General features: G+C 38.5%; 1 protein-coding gene across 1 annotated transcript in view; it reads right to left on the bottom strand.

Moving 5' to 3' along the window:
- Window positions 1-639: 639 nt before the first annotated feature.
- Window positions 640-24126, bottom strand: part of KIAA0825 (KIAA0825 ortholog) — a 134361-nt gene continuing 110874 nt past the window's right edge. Inside the window, exon 20 of the mRNA XM_053454363.1 lies at window positions 640-1033. Coding sequence (XP_053310338.1) covers window positions 928-1033 — 106 coding nt within the window. The 3' untranslated portion in view covers window positions 640-927. The remainder of the gene's footprint in view (window positions 1034-24126) is intronic.

Here is a 24126-nt window from a genome sequence, read left to right as displayed (position 1 = left end):
CAATTTACCGATTGACAAACCCCTCTGCTGCCTCTAAACAGTTGCCTCTCACCTTTTTCTTTGGTCTTTCATCGTGGACCTAATCTTCTACCACCTCTGCACTGTCATCTATTTCTCAAGCACCCCCTTTTCTCTGACCACCACCTCCCAACCTGCAACCTTACCGTATCTTCTACCCCTCCTCCATTGATACCTTTCTAGCACTCCTTTCAAGCACCTTTTCCTGCCCTGATGTTGCCGCTGCATAGTACAACCACATGCAAGCCTCAGTCCTAGATGAGGATGCTACTGCTGTTGTGTTTACCTCCCATGCCTTTCACCCCTATAGCACTCCAAACAGACAGTGTGGCTGTCACAACTGAAATCTCTTTCTTTTACGCTTCAACAAATACTGCTGTTTACTCCTAATTGTGCCTCCCTACTAACCATCCCTTATCCACCCAAATCCATTCAGAACAACTTTGCTGGTCTTATTTTCTTGTTCCATCATTTTTCATCTCTGCTGCACCACTCTGCAGTCCCTCCGCTGGCTCGGTATAGTGTCAGTCAGAATGTCTACTGTAATGTAGTGCGAGATTCAGTGTGTGTTTGTATGTGTGCATAGTGTTAGAGTGTGTAGAAAAAATATACATGTTACACAAATATACAAATGCAGTTGTCTTATTAAACAGGTAGGAATTGATTTGCACAGCAATATAACAAAAAACCTGAATAAATACTTACTTTATTAGAACTGCTATTTTATTACAACTGCTCTATAACTCCTTTCTAAGCCCCTATAGCAAACAATAGAATGTCCAAAATGTTTGAGCTGCTCACATCAATCCCCCCATGAAAGGTAAAACCAACATTGTTTTTGTAACATTGAGCCACTGCATTAATGTGGCAATAAATATGTTAAGAAGCAGGAAACTTGTGCTGATGATGTCATTTGTTTAAAGATGATGGACTTTCGTTTAAAGTAATTTGTTTCAAATCTTCAAGGAGAATTTTCTCTTCCTCGGTGAGATTCTCTTCATCTCTGGCCTCCCACCTGTTAGACAGAAAACATGAATTAAACTTTGGAGTTTGTGACCCTTTTGAATGCATTCATATAGCACTGACTCAAAGCTGAATGAATCACATGGCACTTAATGGGTGACATATATCTCATAGTCAGAGGCGGTAAAATTACCAAAAGAAAGTCGTATGAGAATCGTATGATCCATTTGTCTTAGACATAAGTCAAATAATCACAGCAATTATTTACCTGCTTGGAAAAAACCCAACATTTTGATGTTCAGTGAATATAAATGTTTATTAATTGTTGATTGAAATGAAATAGTAATTAAGTTAAGTAAACTAGCTTAATAAATAATCAGACATTGCAATTAATTTATACAACCAAATAAATTGTATATGAATTATGCACATTAACTTTTCCTGGTCACAAGACCATAATCGACAGGTTATGATGATGGGTACTTTTGTGTATTAGAAGTGTAGGTGATAGGCTTCTTGTATGAATAGTTTAGGGAATGTGGAAAGAGCAGAGAGTTTAGGGAGAGTGTGGACTGATGCAGGAGTAGAGGTTCTTATGAGAGAAGAAGGATGAATAGGTCCTTGCCTATATAAAGATGGTGACTGTGGTGTGAGTTGTTTGAACAATAGCAAATATATATGGAGGAGCAGTATTATGTAAGAATTTTATGTTAGGATAAGAATAAAACATCTGGCTTGGTTGGGATGAAGTGGTGGCTAAGACACTGGGGAATGTTTACAGTGGTAATCTTAATAAGGCATTCATTATATAATGGAGAAGGGAAAATAGGGGTTCAGTGAGGGACCTGATGTAAGACCCCCTGTCTCAAAATGCCATCACTCAAAGACTTAACTTGGTTATTCAGTAGGGGCATGAACAAGTGTGAGAATAACCCTAAATGCACCAGTGGATTCCACGTGTCTTGTCATTGACACTTGTGTCCTTTGCCTTCCCTTGCTTGTGGATGTCAGATTTCCTGAAATATAGCTTTAGATTAAAAATCAGCCTGTTGACAACTCACAGATAATATTATCATTGCAATTTTTTTCTGCTTTTCAGAAGCATATGAGGAATGGAGAACTAAAACCTTTTACTACAGCACAAGTGCCAAGTTACTGTACATTACCTAGGGCTGACTTGGGTTTGGCCCTTCGTAATGCAGTGGGGTTCAACTCTTCTGCAAACTTGCAAAAAAACTCACATCAATTACTCCGCCGCAAAAAAACTCACATCAATTACTCTCCCACAAAAATAGTCTCTAAGGTTTGTTCTATTTAAATATATTTCAAGAACTTTGAAGCATAACATAAGGAACAAATGAAGAAACATTACACATAGTTAAATATTTTAAATTTAAAGTCTATTACTCAATATGTATATTGATTCATATTGATCATTTTGAAATGTCTGTGTCAAAAGTTGTGTTTATCTATCAATTCATCAGGTTTATATTATATGTCATAATTAACAATAGGACCAGTCTGTACTGGCTTTGGTTGGGGTATATTTGGAAAAAATATAATATGAATAAATTTACAGTACAGCATTTTACTCTGTGTGGCAGATGTTGAAAGGCAGGTCACTAGCCTGTTAAACAAATGCTGATACAGGGAAGAGAATATCTAACCCTGCTGGGTGAGAATATTTTATATGAAGCAATCAAACACCTTCTTCAGTCCTATGTACATCCAGAATTAAGATTTGCCCAGTAACAATAGGAGCAATTATCTAGTAGGCTGTACATTTACTGGATTACTCGGGATTACTCAATGTCATCAGATATCATTCTCACAGCAATTTGTAAAACAGTTTGATAAATAGTGAGGAATTATATTGTTCAGGTAGAGATAAAACAGCCAGTTAATAGTTCATTTCCCAAGTGTTTCAGCCATGCCCTCAAACCATTTAGCAAAGTCAGTTCCTTACATCAAGTCTGTGAAATGCTAGCATGTAACACTTTCATATTGAAATCATAGTGAGATCGCATTTCAGCAAGATGAGCAGAGTACCTTGTTCCCCAGCAGAAAATGCAATTTGTAAAGAGAAAACAATCAAAGGATTGGGTAAAGATGATACCTTTGTTGGCCATATGGTATTATCAGATTGAAGGTTTCTGTGGAGCTCATGTTATTTCCTCAGGCATCTATTTATAAGGATGTCTGAGAAAGAGAGCTATTGAATTATTGCCTCTAATAACAACAGTGTTCTATTATGCCTTAAAACCTTTGGTTATCTCATCTCTTAAAGGCATATACTACTCACACAATTATTACAACACACATTGTTTGTAGAAAAGGTGTATGAATGCCTTTTGTTATGCTATACGCAACTCAATAACTGCAATAAGATCTTTGTCCACATGGAACCTCTGTAACCCGTGTGATGAGGTTATTTGAGAATCAGGGATAACATACTCCGTAATCTATGGAATCCATAAACCAACTAAGGCTTAAAACCACAAGAGGAGCTGTCATTTGGAACAATAACTGGATGTAAACTGCTGCTTGGGTTCTGACTTAGATGTAAAGGCACAGGATGTGTAGAACTCCACCATATTATAGAGAAATTTGGGAACTGGTGCAGCAAGACTGTCTGCAGTAGGTTTATGCATTTTGGTCCCCCCTTTTACTAAAGGGACTTACACCAGTTATAAACTCACTAGAGGGCAATCTCACACAGGAGAGCTATCTGAGTCTGACCTGGAGTTGCCCAGTGAAGCACTGCCTCCCCTGGATTGAGTATTGTTTGGCCATGCCCATTCTGCACTCAAATTGCACCCACTGCTTCCCAACTAATGGGGATAGCCTTGCCACTAAGAATAGCTAGCCCTTCTCCTTCATAAAGCCATTTGCCCAGAAGAATGAGACCAGGTAGTTTACCTCAGACTGTTCCCAGGTTTGGCCATGACTATACATTGCTAAGTCCGTGATCCATTATCATATATATAATATATAATGCTTTGTGGCTTATTAGGCTTGGCATAGTGATCGAACATTACCATCTTCATCAAACACCAAGACTTGCTCAGAAACCCAAACGCTGAATCTTTGCTGGTGGATAGCAGGGGGAGATGCGGTTTGTTAGGCTGAAGGTAAATATGCCACTTACTAAATCCAAGAGGTTTTCAACATTAAATCCATAATTTTCTGAATGTTTACACAATGCCTTCAATAAAGACATGAAAACATATTTTCTGTGTGTCAAAGCAGATTGTGTTTGTCTATTACTGTGATTTAGTTGACGATCAGATTAAATTTAATGACCAATATATACAGAAATTGAGGTAATTCCAAAAAGTTAAGATACTTTTCTTCTGCAACTGTATTTTGTATACCATATAATATAACTCTGAATATAGTATTAGAAAGCCATCCTTGCCCATCTTGGCATCACATAGAAACTATACAAGCAGACTGTTCTCCTTCAGATTCACAATTATCAAAATGCAAGTTTTTGTTGACCTCAAAATATACATCTTATTTTTACAATGCAAGGGAATTTTTCTTTATGGAAATACAATACTGTCCTTCTTTAAAATCTATTTTAAATAATTAGAATCTATTTTTGTTTTTTAGGCCCATAACAATGATTCTATATGCATTTTTGGAACTCTTTCTGCTTTTTTTTCTCACAGACTTGCATTAATTTACCATCTGCTGGCTTCCAGTCATTTATTTGCTTTAATTGCCGGTCATTCATCTCTATGGTTTGATGAATCACTGGGAAAAGCTAGCAATATCAAAAGGATTATGTATGAGGTTTAATTTCTGTCTGAAACCATCACAGTCAGCAAGTTAACACCAGGAGCTTTTTTTATTATTATTTTTACTTCGCCCCCTCTGTCCCTGCCTTAACCACCACCTGCGTTAACGCTTTCACTGCAGGCCAACAACTTGCAATCTGTCATGCAGCTGAAAGAGTTAACAGAGGTCTCCTTTCAACCCTGTCCCCTGTTTGTTCGCAGATGCTACCCATGACGGTACTAAAAACATTATTCTTAGACATTCTCTACATTTACTCATGTAATTTACCACCACTGCCACCGTGATCTACAGAGTAAAAATGAAATCTGAAATAAAGAAAAATTAGGGTAAATATCTTTAATGACCATCATTGATTACAGTGAGACAGGTGTCTAATGCCGGGGAATTAATGTCAGAGAGCTCATTTTTCATCTTTAGGTGGCTTAATTTGAAAACATTCAATGAAAAATCGGTGTATTATAGTGTGTGCATTCTATCATACCACTGAGTAGAAGACAAGAGTCCCAAGGTGGGTTGCAGTTAGAGATAACCCAGATAAAAATTAGAGAAACATTAATGTTATATGTGGATGGGTGCGAAGAAACCTTTACAAGACTTAGAAGAGTTTCAGCTGCGTATTTCTTTGGCATTCATGATCTGAGGTGATACATTTTCTAGTTGCTGTAGCCTTAGCAACCTTGTTATCTTTTTTCTTATCTTTTCTTATTTTGTCAAAGATCCAGAATACAAAATCCATTCATCAGTAAAGATACTTTAAATGTAACTGAAAGTCTGGGGCAAATTATGTTTAGAAGTACATAAGCTAGTGATGTATAAATAATAATAATAATATAACATGAAGGCAAAGCACAGGCCTTAAATCAGACACCAGCAACATTCTGTAACAGACAGCCCATGGTCTACAGAGCCACGCTGCTGTGTATCATTTTCAGAAGAAAGGGTAGATAAGATCATAGATACTATGATAGTAGTAAGGTACCTACTAACAGAATACAAGGCTCAATATGTCTCCAAATAAAAAAACTGAGCAGTCTTACACATTACAATATCTCACTGTAGTGTGATCAAAAACATATATATAAACTGCAATGCCTTGTCTCTATCATCACGGCTAGATATGAGTATGGGACTGGATATCTGAATTTCCTAACATTAAGTATGGCTTAAGAAAAAAATTACTCACCCAGTCTACTTGTGATGCCTCTAGGTTATACTTAGCTCTGTAATAAGACAGACTTGGGTAGCCAACTGAGTAACACAGTTTGTCATCACTTTGTTTTCAAACAGGAGAACTTAAGTAATGGCTTTTTAAAGCTAAATTAATGGCAAATATTCCACTTACCTTCAAAGTAAAATACACAGTTGAATATAATTGATTGATAAAAACGCTCTAGGGGCAATTTTATTGGCATTTTCCCCTTATGTCCTTGAGCCAATTTTACTGGCATTAAACTGAGAGCAGCCTTTTAGACTAAAAAATCTTTTGGTTGTAAGTACATACTGTGCATTGTTGCAAATGTCAGGTAAACTAAATGATACAGAATATGTGGCCGGCGACACAGTTGTCTACAAAGTAGCAATTTGGCCCCCCTGGTACTATGGTCTTGATTGTCTAGTTACGAGATATGTGGATATTGTATGGATCAAGCATGTGTAGTACATTATAAAACAACACACTATGAGGTGTAACGCACACATAACATGTAGCAGTCAAAAAGTGATCCATGTCTCTGTGTGTCCTGGATTATATTCACAAGGATTGTTACACTTCAAACTAGAAATGCCACATATAGTACACATAAAAGTTCACCATTTAGGAGAGCATCAAACTTTAGCTTCTTTGTACCATTACAGAAAAAAGATCTTCATCAGCATATCTGACTTATATCACCCACAAGGGAAATTTATTCTGTAGGAGATAATTAACAACCATGCCTTGAGGAATACCACCCTGTGACAAGGTCCATTTCAGCCTCTAACAGGCCTTGTCGCTAGCTGGTATTCCTCAAGATACAGTGAGTAAGAAGACCACATCTGGACTGCTGTTTGGCTTTTAGGAAAAAACCCATAAATTTGTTTCTAAGAGCAGCAATGCCAACATCAGGCTATAGGGACAGAATATACGTATTGTTAGTATCTTTTCATTCATGCACCTCTGCCCTGCAATACATTACTGTGTTTTGTAGAGTTCCTGATCACCATATGTATCATGCTAATCTCCTATGGTTCAATGGCCTATTAGGAGAGGCTATCTATATGTATAGTGAATACAGTAAAACTTGTAGACAGCTGCCCATCTACTGTGCTCATAACACCTTGTACCTTAAGGAAGGCCATAAAAGCATTATTCCTCATACTTCTGACTGTCCAAACCCTATCCCGCAAACATTAGTCATGTGACACAAAAGCAAGCACTGATAGGTTGTTGTGATAGGCACATATTAAAAGCTCCTAAAAGGTTTCTGTGTTGTTTAAATTGAGGAAATAATTAAATGACATCGGCATGAAAGTCCCTATTTGCTTAACATGCTAGTATGTGTAATTAATGTCATTTATTGGGCACTCACTGGGAAGATCTGTAATATTAATATGTGAATACCAGTACCAAGCTCCCTCAGTTTTTGAGAAATTAAAGATCTTTCAGTAAACACGTTCAAAACCGCTGCATATTTCTTTGGAGGACCTATAACAAATTTTAGACGCCATTAGTACACGTCACTATCATACTTGTAAAAGATAATAATATATTATTAGGCATTATGTGGAAATTTCAGTTCACTGCAATTGCAGCAAAGGGATTCCCACGTGACCCACCACCCAGAACAAAGATAAATGGGCATATCCAGCATATAGGGGTGGCACTTCTGGGATACTGTATGCTCCTGACCCTGGAAGGATTAAGCCACAAATTGTGTGCACACCATGGCTATGCTACAAACATGGGCAGGGTGCAATGGGGTGGTTATGTGGTAGGTCAATGACATGCTCTACAGATTGAATTCACATCCCTATTGAAGACACTTCCCCTAACGGCAAAGCCTTGAATGCTAATAGCATGTTTGCTGTGTTGTCTATGAGTATCATGATAGCTGCCACTCTATAACATGTAGAAAGAGACAGAGTCAGACTATGTGATTGAAAGCATGTTTGGAATGCATGTACTCCATATCTCTAACTGAACATAATTAACTTCACAAGACTTGTTTAAGTACAAAAACAATAAAGTGGCAGTCAATAGCGACAGGAGATTAACTTCCCTTTTATTGATAAATCAATTGATACTCGCTTCCATCAATTGCCGGTTCTGCCAACCTGTCATTTATCACTAAGGATAATGTCTTCTTACGGCAATTCTTTATTGTCTGCTGCAAGTCAGATAAAACCAGATAGCTAAGACCACATTCATTCCTTATATTCAACCCAGCAAATAAGCGCAGTATAAGTACAATTAAAATATTTAATAGTCAAATTCAATAACTAACCCAATGCAAAGCTCAAACCCTTCCCTCACTTTCATACCACTCTGTCTTTTCAGTTATTCTGCCACTGATTTTATTTTATTCTTTCGTTTGCAACCACCTTATTTCGTTCTTTTAACTCCTTATATCAGTCACACAATTTTACCTTGCTTCACATGTCAAGGTTGTCCGTTTACTCATTTTTCATCTGTATGACCCCAGCATTAATAAAGTGTACAGATAATCATTTTACATCCTATGCTTTTAAACAGCTTCATAAGGGAAGGATTGCTCTTAATTGTTGATGTTCATTTCTGTCTAGTCACATGCATACAGCAAAATCCACTGAAGGCTGATTCCGTGATAGTAATGTGTGTAACAAACGCATTCCCTTCTTTGTAGGCTGCCGATTCCTTGTATATCAATAATCACACCTGGGGACTTCCAGGATAGAACACCAGGAGTTCTCCTATTCCTGGGTAGGAGGGAAGGGGTTGGGGAGAGCGCGTGACAAAACAGTGCTCACCTGACCAGAAAATACATTTTTTTCTTCCTCTTGTGAAGCAGGGCTTTACCAGAATCCTCCAGTTCAAACCTGGAGAAGCAGGTGAAACCCAGAGAGTTCTCGGGTATGTCAATGATAAATACATACATACATTTTAAAAAAAAGAAGTAAATAAAACCCTTGGAATAAACTGGTTTTCTTAATTAATTGTTCATAAAATGTGATCTGATGTAAGTCATCATGTTATCATCTAAGTCACAAGTATTGACAAACAAAATGTGCTTACTCTAATTACACACAAAGATAATTGTCCAGGTCTTTATTTAACACACATTAAACATTCACATTGCTTGTGGAAAAGTAAGTGAACGCTTGGATTTAATATCTGGTCGATCTTCCTTAGGCAGCAATAACCTCAAACAAGCCCTTTCGGTGCCTGCGGATCTGTGGAACATTCAGAGGTATGTTAGATCGTTCTTACAGATCAGCTTAAGCTCAGCCACATTCCTAGGATGTCTGGTGTGAACACCTCTCTTGAGGTCAGTCCACAGCATCTAATGGGTTCAAGCCCGGGCTCTGACTGGACCACTCCAAAAGGTGGATTTTCTTTTTTTTTCTGTAGTATATTTACTTTGATGTTTAGGGCCATTGTCCTGCTGCATTACACAACTTCTACTGAGCTTCAGCAGGCCCCTAGGGAGCAAGACAGCCCTAAATAATGATGCTCCCTCCAACGTACTTCACCACAGGGATGATGTTTTCATGAGGGTACGCATGCCCTTTTTACGCCATACGTAGTGCGGCGTGTTCTTGCTGAACAATTTAAATTTGGTTTAACATTTTCCCAGTAGTGTTGTGGCGTGTCAAAGTATTAACTGGCAAACTTCATGCAAACAGCTATGTTAAATTGGAGAGCAGTGGCTTCCTCTGTGGTGTCCTGCCACTGTTCAATGTTTTGCATTTATTACACTTATGAACAGAGATGTTAACCAGTTCGACTGATTCCTTCAAGCCTTTAGCTGTAAGTCTATTGTTCTTTTTTTACCTCTTTGAGCATTGTGTTGTGCCCTTGAAGTCGTCTTGGTTGGGTGTCCACTACTAGGGAGAGAAGCCACAAAACGAAATAATCTTCACTTATAAACAAATTGACTAACTGTGGACTTATGAATATGTAAACTCTTTGAGATTGGATTGTAACCATTTCCAGCTTCATGCAAATCAACAGTTCTTGATTGTAGATCTTCTGAGATTTCTTTTTGTGAGGCATGGTTCACATCAGCAGATGCGTCTTGAGAACATTTTATGTCAAAGTAGCTGTTAACCACATCTTAATTCAATGGACTCTTGTTGAAGTGATTATCGTAGGGGTTCACATACTTTTTCCAACCCACATTGTGAATGTGTGAATGATGTACTCAATATGGACACGAACAATACAATTATTTGTATGTAATTAGTTAAACGATTATGCTTCTTCATAATTACAACTTGGATGACGATCGTATCGGATTTTAAGACACATTTATACATAAATGCTTGTAATTCCAAAGGGTTCACTTACATTTTCTTGCCACTGTATAGAATACTGAAGATCCGATCCCATAGATATATGTATTAAATTAATGTTTACTTTATTCCAATAGCATACGTTGGGTTATTCAATACTAACAACAGAGCCTGTTAATATACCTAATACAGAAGAGTTTGAAATCCCGACAAATTAAAGAAAGTGCAAACAGAAGGTTAAATATGGCAAACAGCAATTGCAGGACAGCTTGCTGTGCATTTAGCAGCTTGGAGTGCTTTGAACATATGTTAAATTATAAGATAACTTTTAAAAGTGGTTTATAATGTAAGTGCCGAAAGAAATTGTTCCAGACATGCACGTTACTAACATGAGTGAGCTCTAAGTATCAGCCGATTTATTGCTATGCATGGCCCAATTTTGAATACATTGTTTTTTGATTAAACGTTAGAAGTGCATTAAGCTCCTTGATACTTTGCTGGTTTAGGGCACTCTTTGCCTATCTATAACAAAGTATAATTAATGAATACAGAGGCAATGATCCCAGACCCTGCACACACTGGCCTCACTTATGGATTTTTTCTGTAATATGTTATTGAATGCCAATTGTTTTAGAACAATATACATTTTAGTCTAACTAGTGAGCATCATTTATTATGAATTTTTTGCTGACAGCATTGGGCATCCCTTGGCCAATGATTTATACAGGAGTAACCCAGAAGAAACCCAGTGGATCTGAATATTTGTGGATGCCAACTCATGATACATCAGCTATAGTCTGCTAAGAAGTCTAATCGCTGCTTCCACTGATATGATTGATGCAAATATGAGAGAAAAGTAAGAGCTAGCCTTTTTTCATTAGAATTCAATCATTCAATCATACATGAGGAATTTTCCTTGAATTGCATTAGGCTTTACATTACTGTGTTTCTAAATTGCCTCTTTACATTCTAGTTAGTGGCTTCAGCATTAAAGAATCAACTCTGGATTCAGCCAATCAAGCCCTTGGATCTTCTTAATATTTAGGCATGCCTGTAATTCCCCCTCTCCCTGAGAAAGACTGAGGCATGCTTCGCAAGTAGGGATAAGGAGGTAAGTCCGTTAGTGTGAGTGCTCCTCTTGAGTCCAGGCTCTAGATCCACCCCTGTATTGCAGATGGTTTTTATCATTTCCATAAAAACTGTTATTATTTCTAGCTCTGTAAAGGAACTATGAAGTCACAAAACATTTTAATTTCTAATGCATTTTAACATCTATTTTCCACAGTTCATATAAATCAGTGCATGGATTTTGTAGTTTTTTTGACACCATTTGCGTCTACTGAAACCAGAAGTAGAAGTCGCAAGCTCCCCCAAAATCAATGGGAGAAGCAGCTGCCAGCATCAGCGAGCTTCTCCTATAAAAATGTTTACCTATAAAAGCCATACCAAGAGATTAAAACTGAAATTCTTGGTTATCAACGTCTACCATGGTTTAGTAGCAATCCTCATACAGTTTGCAGAAGAAAATGACTATAAGCACATTTGTAAGTCCAAAATTGTTATATTTACCCATTTTACAGTGCTGCAGAATAAGATATACATATCAATAAATTATAATAAAGAGGTTAAAAACATGACACATTGTAGCTCCGTTAATACGAGTGCATTCTCCAAATGATCATTCATACAACCTAGGACAACTCTTTTGTTAATATATTCATTTATAGCCATTCTTATGAAATATGTGTACTTTATTATGGTATCCTTACATAAGATGTGGAATAATTTTAAATCTGTACAATTTTAACAGTTAATTCCTACAACATAATAATTTATGAAATATCTGTATTTTTAATGTCTTGGATTTATTACATGATGCCATCAAAAAACAGCATAAATGCATATTATAATGTAAATACTGACATGAGTGTTTATCCTAGCTCTGTCAGTCAAACTCCCCGAGAGTCAGAATTCTTTCTGAAGTTGACAATCATATTTGAGTCCAAGATTCTAAAAGGCAAGGTTGAGGAAAGCTGTATGTTGAATGTATCACTTAATTATGTGTGAACCAAAGATGATGTTAAAATATATATGTAACCTAGTTAAAAAAAAAAAAGAAATACAGTAAAGAAAAGGTAAAATTTGGTTTCCAGCATATCTTTTTCAATTTGGTTTTCATAAAAAGGATTTTACAATTGTACAGTGTTATTGTGAGTGTGTTACAGTATGGTGTTGGATATATGTATGTGTAAGTGTACAGTGTTACTGTGACTGTGTGTTAGTGTATAGTGTTGAATAGTGTGTATATGTGTATATTATAAACGTGTAAGTGTATGGTGTTATTGTGCATCTGTGTTGCATAGAGTATGTGCTAATGTATGGTGGTAGACAGCGTGTTACTTTATGGAAGGGTGTGTTTGTTATATGGTGTTAATATGTGTGTGTGAGAGTGCATGTGTATTATATTAACATGTTTTAGTTGGTCCACAATGCAGAGCTAGTCGGCCCTGTGAAAGTTATGGTGTATAAACAAAGCACAGGAACAGCAAGAATGCAGACAGGAGGTAACAACCAGAGAGGGGCTCCAGGCAGAACAGGACCATAATCAAGATGGGCACACAGTTCTGTAACATAGTGCAGAAGGCAGGCCGAGGTCAGGTATACTGGAGCAGGACTCAAAAAGTCATTAGAAAGGGATAAGGGAGGAACAAAAGGCAAGGCAAGGCAGAGGTATGGTACATGGTTCAGGATCCAATGGCAACAGTACAGCAGGATAAGACAAACTGGTGGTCAAGGCAAGTTAGCAGATGTGATAGTGTTACTGCGATCTTGCATGTTACTGTGTGTTTTAGCTATGTGTGCTACACCCAGGGACCACTAAACTTAGGCTTGTCCCTGTAAAAATATTAATTTTGCACTGCTTTGTAGCACTAATAAACATATTTATTTGTGGTGCATTCATCAAGAAATCGACTTAACTTTTGTAGTGGAAACCTTCAATTATAGTGACATGTTTGTTCTGAAACATTGATTTCCACTATTCCTGAAATTACACAAATAATCCATGTACTCCATTTAGAACACTTTGATCTAAACAATGTATTATACACAAGGGTCCAAAGTTCTAGATCTCAACTCAGATATCAGTAATGTAAATATCTATTGACAAAATGATTTAGTTAAAAATACCCTACCGTTTTTTGTTCTTATCTCATTTCCATAAATCTTTATGCTAAATTACATTACATTAACAAAGGAGGAAGAAATAAATCCCCTGTATCTGGACTGCTCTATGCAGTTAATCAAGTTAAGAATAACATGCATGATCAAATTAACTGTTAGCATAAGCATATCCATTTTTATTCAGATTATCTAATAGATAACATGTTTACAAAAAGCATGTTTTAAACTAATTCATCAAGATATACTGTGGTATAGTTTGTGTGTATATATATATATATATATTGTGACAGTGAACCGGGCATGGTGGTGGATAACATATATATTTCTCAGAAAATACTGCAGTGCAATGTATATGATAACCCCAGGGAGAATGGTTTGTTACCGACAAAATAGTGGTAATACCGTAGTTACGTTTGGGTCCCTGGGGTGGAGCATTTGGAGAGAAGGGAGGGCCAGTGCTGACAGAGAGGATGATCCTCTGCAGGAGACCCCGATTTTCTGTCAGCCGGTGGGGGTCTGCACGATGCGCACAGACAGCCTCTGTTACTGACCTTCACTTACGCTGAGCCTTCTATGAAACTGCAGTGAAAGTGCCTGTCAGCAACGGAGGTTCACAAAATACCAGGGAGTCGGGAGAGAGGCAGAGCAGTGTATGGGAGGGGGAGGAGTCAGAGGGGTGTATGGGAGGGGGGAGAGAGACAGAAGTGAGAGACCAGCCGACAGTGAGAGGAATCCAGGTCCCCTGCATCCTCTTTTTATAAAAATCGATTCGACTAATCGATAATGAAAATCGTTGTCAACGATTTCAATTATCGATTATTAACGATTTTATCGATTAGTTGTTTCAGCCCTAGTGGTTACATGATCCCAGCTCACAATACACACATACACACACACACACGATATGACCAAATGTATGTGGATACCCTTCTTAATTAAGTTTAGGTGTTTCATCCTCAACCATTGCTAACAATTCCTAATAAAACTAAGCACGTAAGCAGCCATCTCCATAGACAAACATTGGCAGTAGAATGGGTTGCACTGATGGGCTCAGTGACTTTAAATGTGGCAGTGTCATATGATGGCACCTTTGCTCCAAGTAAAATATCTGCCCTGCTAGATCTGTCCCTTCCACTGTAAGTGCTATTATTGTGAAACATCTAGAAGTAACAACAGCTCAGACCATGAACAGTCACAGAGTGGGCCTGCCAGGTGACGAAGAGCATAACATGTAAAAGTGACCAGTCCTCTGTAGCATCATTCAATACACAGTCCAAATCTGCCTTCACAAAATGGGTTTCCATGGCAGAGTAGCTGGTGGCATATCCAGGCCTATGGCGGCCCCCTGGCAATCAAGCCGCCTGTGTCCTGGCTACACAAAGATCTCCCCAACCATCCTGTTTCCACTATGCAGGATGTACCAGCTCAGCGCAGTCTCCATAGGCTTCACTAAAAGGCCTTTAAAGTATGGCGCACCATGATATGACATTATCTCCAAGCAATCCACTTCTTGTAGGCACACAGTGCTTTTTTTTGTGAGAGGCTCACTTTACACTCTAACCGCAGTTTGAGTGCATTGTTTTTGGCAGCATGAACCTACAACAAAGTGAGAAAATAACACACACCTTGCAAATGCACATATATGAAGCATACATGTTGGTATTTGCATCATATTATACATATGGCCATATATAGCTTAGCCCGCTACTGCAAATTACCCCAATCTTGACGAGTCAGATCTGCTTACCAAGGAGCTGAATCAGTGGGATTACACTGCCTTCTAACCCACTGAGACTCTCCTGCAGTTTATAGCCCTCTTTGGACACCATGAGGCACCATGTGACGGGAGGGGTGCCAGGACAGTGGGATTGTCCCACAAAAACCAGGACTGTTGGGAGCTATGATATGCTTGGTATGGTGTGGTGAAATTTTTTAACCCCAAATACAGCCTTTAAATACCTGTGGTTTAAAGTGTGTCTACTAAATATATAAAGTACGTTATTAAAAAAACATTAATAATGTTCCACTTTCATAAAGGTAGAGTTTGGTTTTAAATCCCCGCTGCACATTTAATCCTACCGATAGCATAAACCCATAGACATTTTACAGAAAACCTGCAGTTTCAGTACATGTGTAGCTTCATAATTACTGCAGATTTTTTCATTTGTTTAGCTTTACAATAAGTAATTTTATTTGTGTTTCATCTCTCATCTTCAGTGCCAAAAAAGTCATCTAGCAAAACATGAAACAGCAGGCCTGGAAATATCGTAAGTGTGTTTTCCAGTTTTACTAGCACTTTCATGAAATTGTTCTGTTAAAAGCTACAATTTCTTTTATCTTTAGTGGCACAATTATTGAATGTAAAATAAAAGTGCCAGCTTCCAGGGCTACATATATCAACATACTTTCTCCCACTCTGAATTATACAAAATGCATGGAAGCCAACATGCATTGTCAACCCCCCCACCCCTAAAATAAAATAAAATAAACAGCCATGTATTTTTTCATTTCCTAATAAACTTGAAATAAAAACATCAATATTCCACATGTTTTTGATTAAAGGGGTATCACGTCTCCAATAATTTATGTTTCTAAATTATTTAATATTAGGGATTATATCTTATAAATTGTGTAAAATTGTAAATCTTGAACAGCTACCCAGAATTCATTAATATTTGGTAGACGGTCATAAATACTGGGCACTAGCCTTCTTTCTTATAACACATATGACAGTCCATGCACAGCTAAGCTGAATGTGTCTATATAGTTGGAAGTGGCCCTAGTGGCCGATTGGGCTCCTCAGTGCACTGCTCACTCAACAGGAGATCTCCCAAGTTACACTATGGAGTCTGGGAAAAGAATCGGCCTCATAAAAGCTCCTTGCAGGGTTACATGGTGTGTGAGATGTGTGTATTTAACTTAAATTGTATATACACGTTGTAAATAGTGCAAGAGGAGAATTCATTTGCAGCGTAAGCTGTTGTGGGGGATTTCCTGCAACAAAATAAAGCAGTGTTAAAGCATTTTACTGCAAGTAGGGGGTTTCTTTCTTATGCCAAATAAGACAGCCTCTGGGGGGACATGGAGAGCCACACTGGTATACTCCTACCAAATACCTACCATGATTGTGAGAAAAAAACACCCAATGATTTTGTGGCAATTAAATATATATTGCTTTGAAGGTAGAGATTTGCAAAAAGGGAGCCAGGGGAGGCAGCCATACTTCTTTAAAAAGGGGACCCTGGCAGAGGCGATGTGTTTTTAATAACAAAAAAACAGATGGTACCCTGAAATATTAACATTATGGACCATGTCTAGGTTGGTTCCAGTGGTTGATAATACTAAACTAAAGAAATTCTAAAGGCAGCTGTGGGTGCAAATTTCTAACTTCTGAGCTGAGTGGAGAACAGAGGGAATGGAGAGATTAAAGTAACAGGCAATTTGAAGGACATGCTACATTGGGGAAGTTATACGTTAAACAGTATAGAGTATGAAAGTAAGATTATGACCATCCTGGTGCATAGGAGAGTTTGGCCATTGTATGAACTTAAAGGAGAATGTTCAAGAAAGATAACTGGAAACAGCCGAGGAAGGTGGTGGCATCAATAGGTAATCAGACACATAGAGAAAGAACAGAATAATTATATATCGTAGGTTTTTAAAAGATTAGAAAGAAAAAGAGACTAAAGGTGGAATGGAATTACCGTATTTGCTCGATTATAAGACGAGGTTTTTTTCAGAGCAAATGCTCTGAAAAATACCCCTCGTCTTATAATTGAGGTCGTCTTCTAATTAGACCTCAAAAAAATGTCTGCTGGGGCCAGGCTGCTTACCGGTGCTTTGGTCCCGAGCAGCGTCTCTTCTATTAGCAGCAGGAAGCTATCAGAGTGTCACATAATTCTGCCTCCCCCTCCTTCCTCTGGGGGCGGGGCCAGAGAAGTTGCTCGCACAGCCGGGCCCCTGCAGAAGTCTGCGAGTGGGAGATCTGCAGTTCAGGTAAGGGGGTGGGGGGTTTGAGTGTGTGTGTGTGTATGTGTGATTAATGGAATGAATGAGTTTTTAAATGTTTGTGAATGAGTGTGTGTGTGATAGCATGGATGTGTAAGGGGGGGTGGTAGCATGGCATAGGGAGGCTGTACTCAAACTCCTATCATCCCCAGGTTCCTGCATGTACTGGCTGCCTTGGCTTGATAGGAGTTTGATTGCTGTTAGCAGTTATATATACCTCCAGAAATGCATTTTAACCCCCTATATGCCACTCTGGCATATAGGGGGTTAAAAGGCATATCATGGGGCAGAGTGGCCAGTGGCGTTGGCAGGGGGGGGCCAGAGGGGGCCATGGCCCCCCCAACATCATGCTGTGCCCCCCGGTGTGCCCCCCCAATTGAAACGCCGGCTTTTTTTTAATAGACCCGGAGGAGAGAAAGAGATGCGCCGAGCGGTCGCTGAGGATTAAGTTCTCAGCAACCGTTCGGCGCCTCTCACTCTTCTCCGCGACCGCGAGGCCTCTGCCTTGGTCGCAGTGCCGGCATTTCAAGCCGGGCGCCGGTATATGTTGTCATATCCGGCGCCCGGCAGTGAAGCCGCGCACACTGCAGAACCAGGGATACAGAGACCTCGCGATCTCACCGCTGGACAAGCCCAAGGTAAGTGAAATTCAAAGGGGGGGTAGAAAGTTAGAAGGGGGTTAGAGAGTCAGAAGAGGTAGATAGGAAGTGAGAAGGGGTAGATAGGTATAGATTGGGAGGGAGAGGGGATAGAAAGGATAGATTGGGAGGGAGAGGGGGTAGATGGGATAGTTATGATAGATAGGGAGGTAGATGGGATAGATTGGGAGGGAGAGGGGGTAGATGGGATAGATAGGGAGGGAGAGGGGGTAGATGGGATAGATTGGGAGGGAGAGGGGGTAGATGGGATAGATTGGGAGGGAGAGGGGGGTACATAGGATAGATTGGGAGGGAGAGTAGGTATATAGGGAGGCAGAGGTGGTAGATAGGGAGGGGGAGGGGGTAGATGGGATAGATTGGGAGAGAGAGGGGGTAGATGGGATAGATTGGGAGGGAGAGGGGGTAGATAGGATAGATTAGGAGGGAGAGGTGTTTATGGGACAAACTTGGCGTACGTTCAGCTGTTTGGGGACAAAGTTGACACAATATGTAATTTGGGTGCTGGTCGGGTTTTATGTGGGCATTTGTGGACACCAGGGTTGGCTTTGGGGTGTGTGACCAGTGATCTATGCCTGTAATTTAGGGTGTTTTATCTATACCTTTAATGCAGAGTTTATATGTAATTTCCAATTGATTTATATCTGCAAAGATGGGTTTTGTGTCATTCTGTTCATCTGTATCGGCTATATTTCCATACATTATGTTTACCCGCAAATATAGGATTTGTATGTCTTATTCAGTTGATCAATACCTGGAGTGCTGTTTCCATGTGTTGTTTATTTGATCTATACCTTCAGTGCTGAGTGTACATGTGATTTCCAGTTGATCTATACCTGCAATGCTGGGTTTGTGTGTTCTGTTGGTTTATAACTGCAATGCTATGTTTCCATACATTATTTATGTATACCTGCAAATACAAGTTGTTGTTTTTTTATATCTCATTTAGTTGCATGTGCTGTTTCCATGTGTTGTTTATTTGATCTATACCTGAACTACAGGGTGTAAGTAAAAGAGCGGTATGGTTTAGTGAATGAGGGGATAAAGGGACTCTGGGGATGATTACAGGGGAGAGGACCTCTCAATGTCACGGTGCAGGACTGACTCTCACGGTCTTTCCCTGATCTGCAGTCAGTGTGGGAAATATTTCTTTTTTTTGTTGTGGTAGCGGAGGGAGTGATTGTATGCAAGGAAGTGTTGAGCGGGGCCCAAGGAAATGCTTGGATAGGGTCCAATTTTTTCACTGTAAAATATATTGGCAGCAGGGGCAAATATTTATATATGTTTTGGCAGCAGGGGCTAATATTTATATATTGGCAACAGGGTCTAATATTAATATATATATTGGCTGCAGGGGCTAATATTAATATATATAGGAAGCAGGGACCAATACTATATATATCGGCAGCAGGGTCTAATATTAATATATATCGGCAGCAGGGTCCAATATTAATATATACCAGCAGCAGGGGCTAATATTAATATATATCGGCAGCAGGGGCTAATATATATTGGCAGCAGGAGCTAATATTAACATATATTGGCAGCAGGAGCTAATATTAACATATATTGGCAGCAGGGTCTAGTATTTATATTCATATTGGCAGCAGGGTCTAGTATTTATATATATATCGGCAGCAGGGGTTAATATTAATATATTGGCTGCAGGGGCTAATTATATATATTGGCTGCAGGGGCTAATTATATATATTGGCTGCAGGGGCTAATAATATATATTGGCAGTAGGGGCTAATGTTAATATATACTGGTAGCAGGGTCAAATATTTATATATATCAGCAGCAGGGTATAATATAAGTATATATCCGCAGCAGGGGCTAATATCAACATATATCCCCAGCAGGGGTTAATATTAATATATATCAGAAGCAGGGTGTAATATTTCTATATATCGGCAGCAGGGTCTAATATTTATATATATTGTCAGCAGGGGCTAACTTCAAAGAGATAAGTGCATATTATGTAGTTAAAAATGCACGTCTAACGTGTGTGTGTGTATATATATATATATATATATATATCTATATATATATAGATATATATATATATATATATATATAGTGTATATGTACCGTTTTATAGTTGGCCCCCCTACTTTGGTCCCTGGCCCCCCATGTGCCCCCCTAAATATGAAAGCTGGAGACGCCACTGAGAGTGGCATATAGGAGGGCATAAGACATTTCTGGAGGCAAAGTGGCATATAGATGGTTAAAAGGCACATCATGGGGCAGAGTGGCAAATAAAGGGGAATTAAGGCATTTCTGGGGGCACAGTGGCAACCTTGGGGGCAGATGAGCAAAACTGGGGGGGGGGGCAGGTTGGCAAATAAAAGGAAATAAAAAATATATATTTTTCTCAATCATAGCTTTTATTAAATATGAAAAAAATTGTTTACATTAATTAATATTTACTAGTAAAACTTTTTTTCCTATAGGGTAGTCTTATATTCAGGCTTTTTGTTTTTTTCCTAAATTAATATTTAGATTTTGGGGGGTCGTCTTATAATCGAGCAAATACGGTAAATGTGCAGTATAGCATAGATAAAACACCCATCCCACCAAGTTTGGCTGGAGGGTGGTCTCTGAGATTTCCAGCCAGTACCATCATCCATAGAACCATAACGTTTGTGGATGTATTGGAATGACTCCAGGATCACAAACATATTAAAACAAATTATGATACCTAAATACACTGCTTAAAATGGTTACAATATAATATAGGAAAACAAAATAAAAATAGTTTTCATGCTGAATGCAATCTTAATGAATTCACAGTTGAAAGAAAGGTAAATTATAAAAGTGTGCAGTTACCGAATAGTTTGAATACCATAATTGCAGAGACAGCTCATCAAAAGACTTGAAAGACTTAAAACATAAAACAATACTAATTAAATCCATATTTAAACAAAGGTTGTATGCCTAATGATACAATCAACCAGGGTTGAAAAAAATGTTTTGAAATAAATTCTAAACAAAAATATCAATATTTTAATTATTATTTTTTTTTTTACAGAAATAATTACAATATGTGTTTAGATCTCCTACCTTAGTACTAATCATGAATAAGTGATTCAAACTTTTTTATTGTGTAATTTAAGAGGCAGGGTAACCTTTAAACTGAGAATTAGGAGTTTATAAAATGAGCCTAACTGCACACACAGAGGATCCTGTGAGCGAGCGTAGGAATATACATATCAATTTTGCACTTGTAACCAAGAATATTCATATATCGTCTTTTGTTGGGATACTGCATGGGTATCTTGTAAAAATATTAATTACATGCAAAGTAGCTTAAAAGTTCCACATGTACTTAACAAGCATTGTTTTTTCCCCATAAGAAACCTCTCTTCCTAGGTAGCATTAATGCTAAAGCACCGCCATAAAGAGATTTCCTTCTTTTTTAATTTAAAAAGTGACATTTTGCAACAAGATCAAGGATCGAGGTTACAGGAAGTTACACATTCTCCCCACACGTCAAGGATTTTAACAAAATAAAGAGCACGCATTACCAAACTTTTTAATTTACATTTTGTTAGAAAATAGCTTCCTAAAATAAGTACATTTCATATTCATGTTTTCCCACTCATATGACCCCATTCATATCTGATATCGTTATACTAGGAGGCCAAACGAGATCCAGACTGGTAAAATGAATTATCCTTATATTAACAAATGAATTGAAATTCTTCCTTCCGCACAATCAGCCTCAGAATTAATTGTGTCTGTAGCTTTTCCTTGTGACACGTTCATCTTGCCTCAACTTGCCCGGAATATTCCGTGGTGTAAAGCAAAGCTTTCATATGTGATTATGAACATACAAATGAACCCCTAAATTACTAATTTGTCACCCAATACAATATGCCATGGGATATCACTAGGGTTGGTTGGTTGGTAAATAAATATATGGATTTCACTTAACAAGTGATCTACTAAAACACACAAAGTGATGGTGCTCTGTTCATGTTAGTTTCCTGTGCTTTTAGTGTCTTCCTATCCGCTCCTTGTATAATGTTTCCAACGGAGTCTGGATATTTCAATATTAACCTCAATTATTTGACTAAACGAATTTTAATATTTTTCTTTAGTATTGTGCCTTATTAAAGGGGTAATAACAACATGTATTTTTTTTCCATTTTTAATGTCTGCCTTCTTCAGGCCAGATATTTTTTTAATTCCTGGGAAAAAGCTGTCATCTACCCACTGATCTGCCGCCAGGGTGACGTCTCTCAATTTGATATTTCTCCTCTTGTGCTCTATAAAAGCCTCAGAGACTCATCCTTCTGGTGGTCATACCTGTGCTTGTCAATAGTGTATTCTAAGGATCGATCCTGTGTTTGACCTGTCTTTATCAGACTATTCTGTTCTCTGCCTTCGTGATCTGCTCTGTTATATAAAAACCCTGAACCCTGTTTTTTTAAACACAGAAATCACTCACAGTAGATAATAAACAGGTAAATGAACTTGTAGCTCTCCTAAGTGTGTGAGCTGCATGGATGATCAAAGAGAGTATGTTTTAAGTGTGTGGTGTTAGAGAAGCTGTGCGTGTACATATATACGTGAAAGGTGTTAGGGTCCGTGTTTATGTATGTATGCATGTATAAGTATAAAGCTGCCCCTGACCATCACCATACCCACCCATACCCAGCATCGAGACTGCCTCAGAGCAGGGGGTTCACTGGGAAATTTCCCAGTATCCAGTCTGGCCATGTCTGGGAACTCTTTAGGTTTAACCCAGGGTCTATGGGTGAAGCCTGGGTCACTTTACATTTTTATTTGGGCCATGCCTACAAACCCCCAAGACTCTCCCTCCTTGCCCCTGGCCAGTTAAACAAAAAATTGTAACAGGCTATTTTAGCAGATTTACAAATTACATATTTTAGTATTGTGTGTTAAAAAGATCATGTATAAGTCCTTTTCATTTCTGCATATTTAGCAGGATGAGAGTGCAAGCTTCTGGCCTGCGAAACGCCTTTGTTTTTGTTCTACTTCAGATCTTGTGTTTGATTTAACTGTTTTAGAAAACAGCATGGGACATAAGCCTAGCAGACAAACCACTGAGCCTTGCAAAATAGGAACAAAAGGAATTTAAATATGATTTGTATTGTGCTAGGCAGCAGAGGAAAACACAGCATCATTTATTTGATTTTATTCTGACCTTAGATCAGCAGGATGGATGAATTAGGAGGGGGTAGAAGATGGGTCAGCAATTGGTGGGATGCCCTTGATCCATAAATATATTACCTCACCGCAGTTACTAATAATCATTTTAACGGTAAAGAATCCATGTCCTGGGCTGCTTAACTCTTGCCGTGCCAAACAAGTATGTACGATCAACCGGTGCACAATTGGTTAGCCCTTTAATTGTTATGTCTAGATCACATTTTTATGCATTCAATATTTCCTGAAGTATCTGTCCCTTATTTTTATTTTAGTTATGCTCATTTTCCATGCTTGGCAGTTTTGACAGCTTAAACCTGGTTGATGAATGTCTTTTGAGGAACCCTATATTGGCTTATTTAGTGCAGGAATGCCTGGGCTGGGATGCTGAACCTATCCGCCACCCAGGTGGCTATATTTGGACTAAATGAGCTGTGAAAGGATTTTATCTCTCCTTGTCACTGCATTCGTTCATGGAGTCCCACTGTGTACAGTCACTATGTTGGCTTGATTTGTCACAAGCAGTCAATACAAAATAAATTATTGGCTTTCTCACTTGTCAATGAGGTTATCTTCACCTCCGCTGGCCTAATGATTGGAGACTCAGAGGAAACATTTCCGCCTTGGTGGAGGTGATTATAGCCAGACACGTTAGTCTGTGATGTCCTCCGACCAGTTTATACATGCAGGGTGAGCTGATTAATTGGATCTTTGTGAAAATGATAGTAGTATTACACTTGAATGCTGCAGAAGCCCACTTGGAATACACAAAGACTGCCTGCGTCCTAACAATCACTTGTTTTTATAGCTGCAGAAGAAATTGGTCCATGCACAAAGATCAACCATCCCT

Source organism: Spea bombifrons, chromosome 1, assembly GCF_027358695.1.
Source record: "Spea bombifrons isolate aSpeBom1 chromosome 1, aSpeBom1.2.pri, whole genome shotgun sequence".
Taxonomy (NCBI): domain Eukaryota; kingdom Metazoa; phylum Chordata; class Amphibia; order Anura; family Pelobatidae; genus Spea; species Spea bombifrons.
The sequence above is the reverse complement of the archived record's forward strand: the minus strand, read 5'-3'. Positions and strand labels throughout refer to the sequence as shown.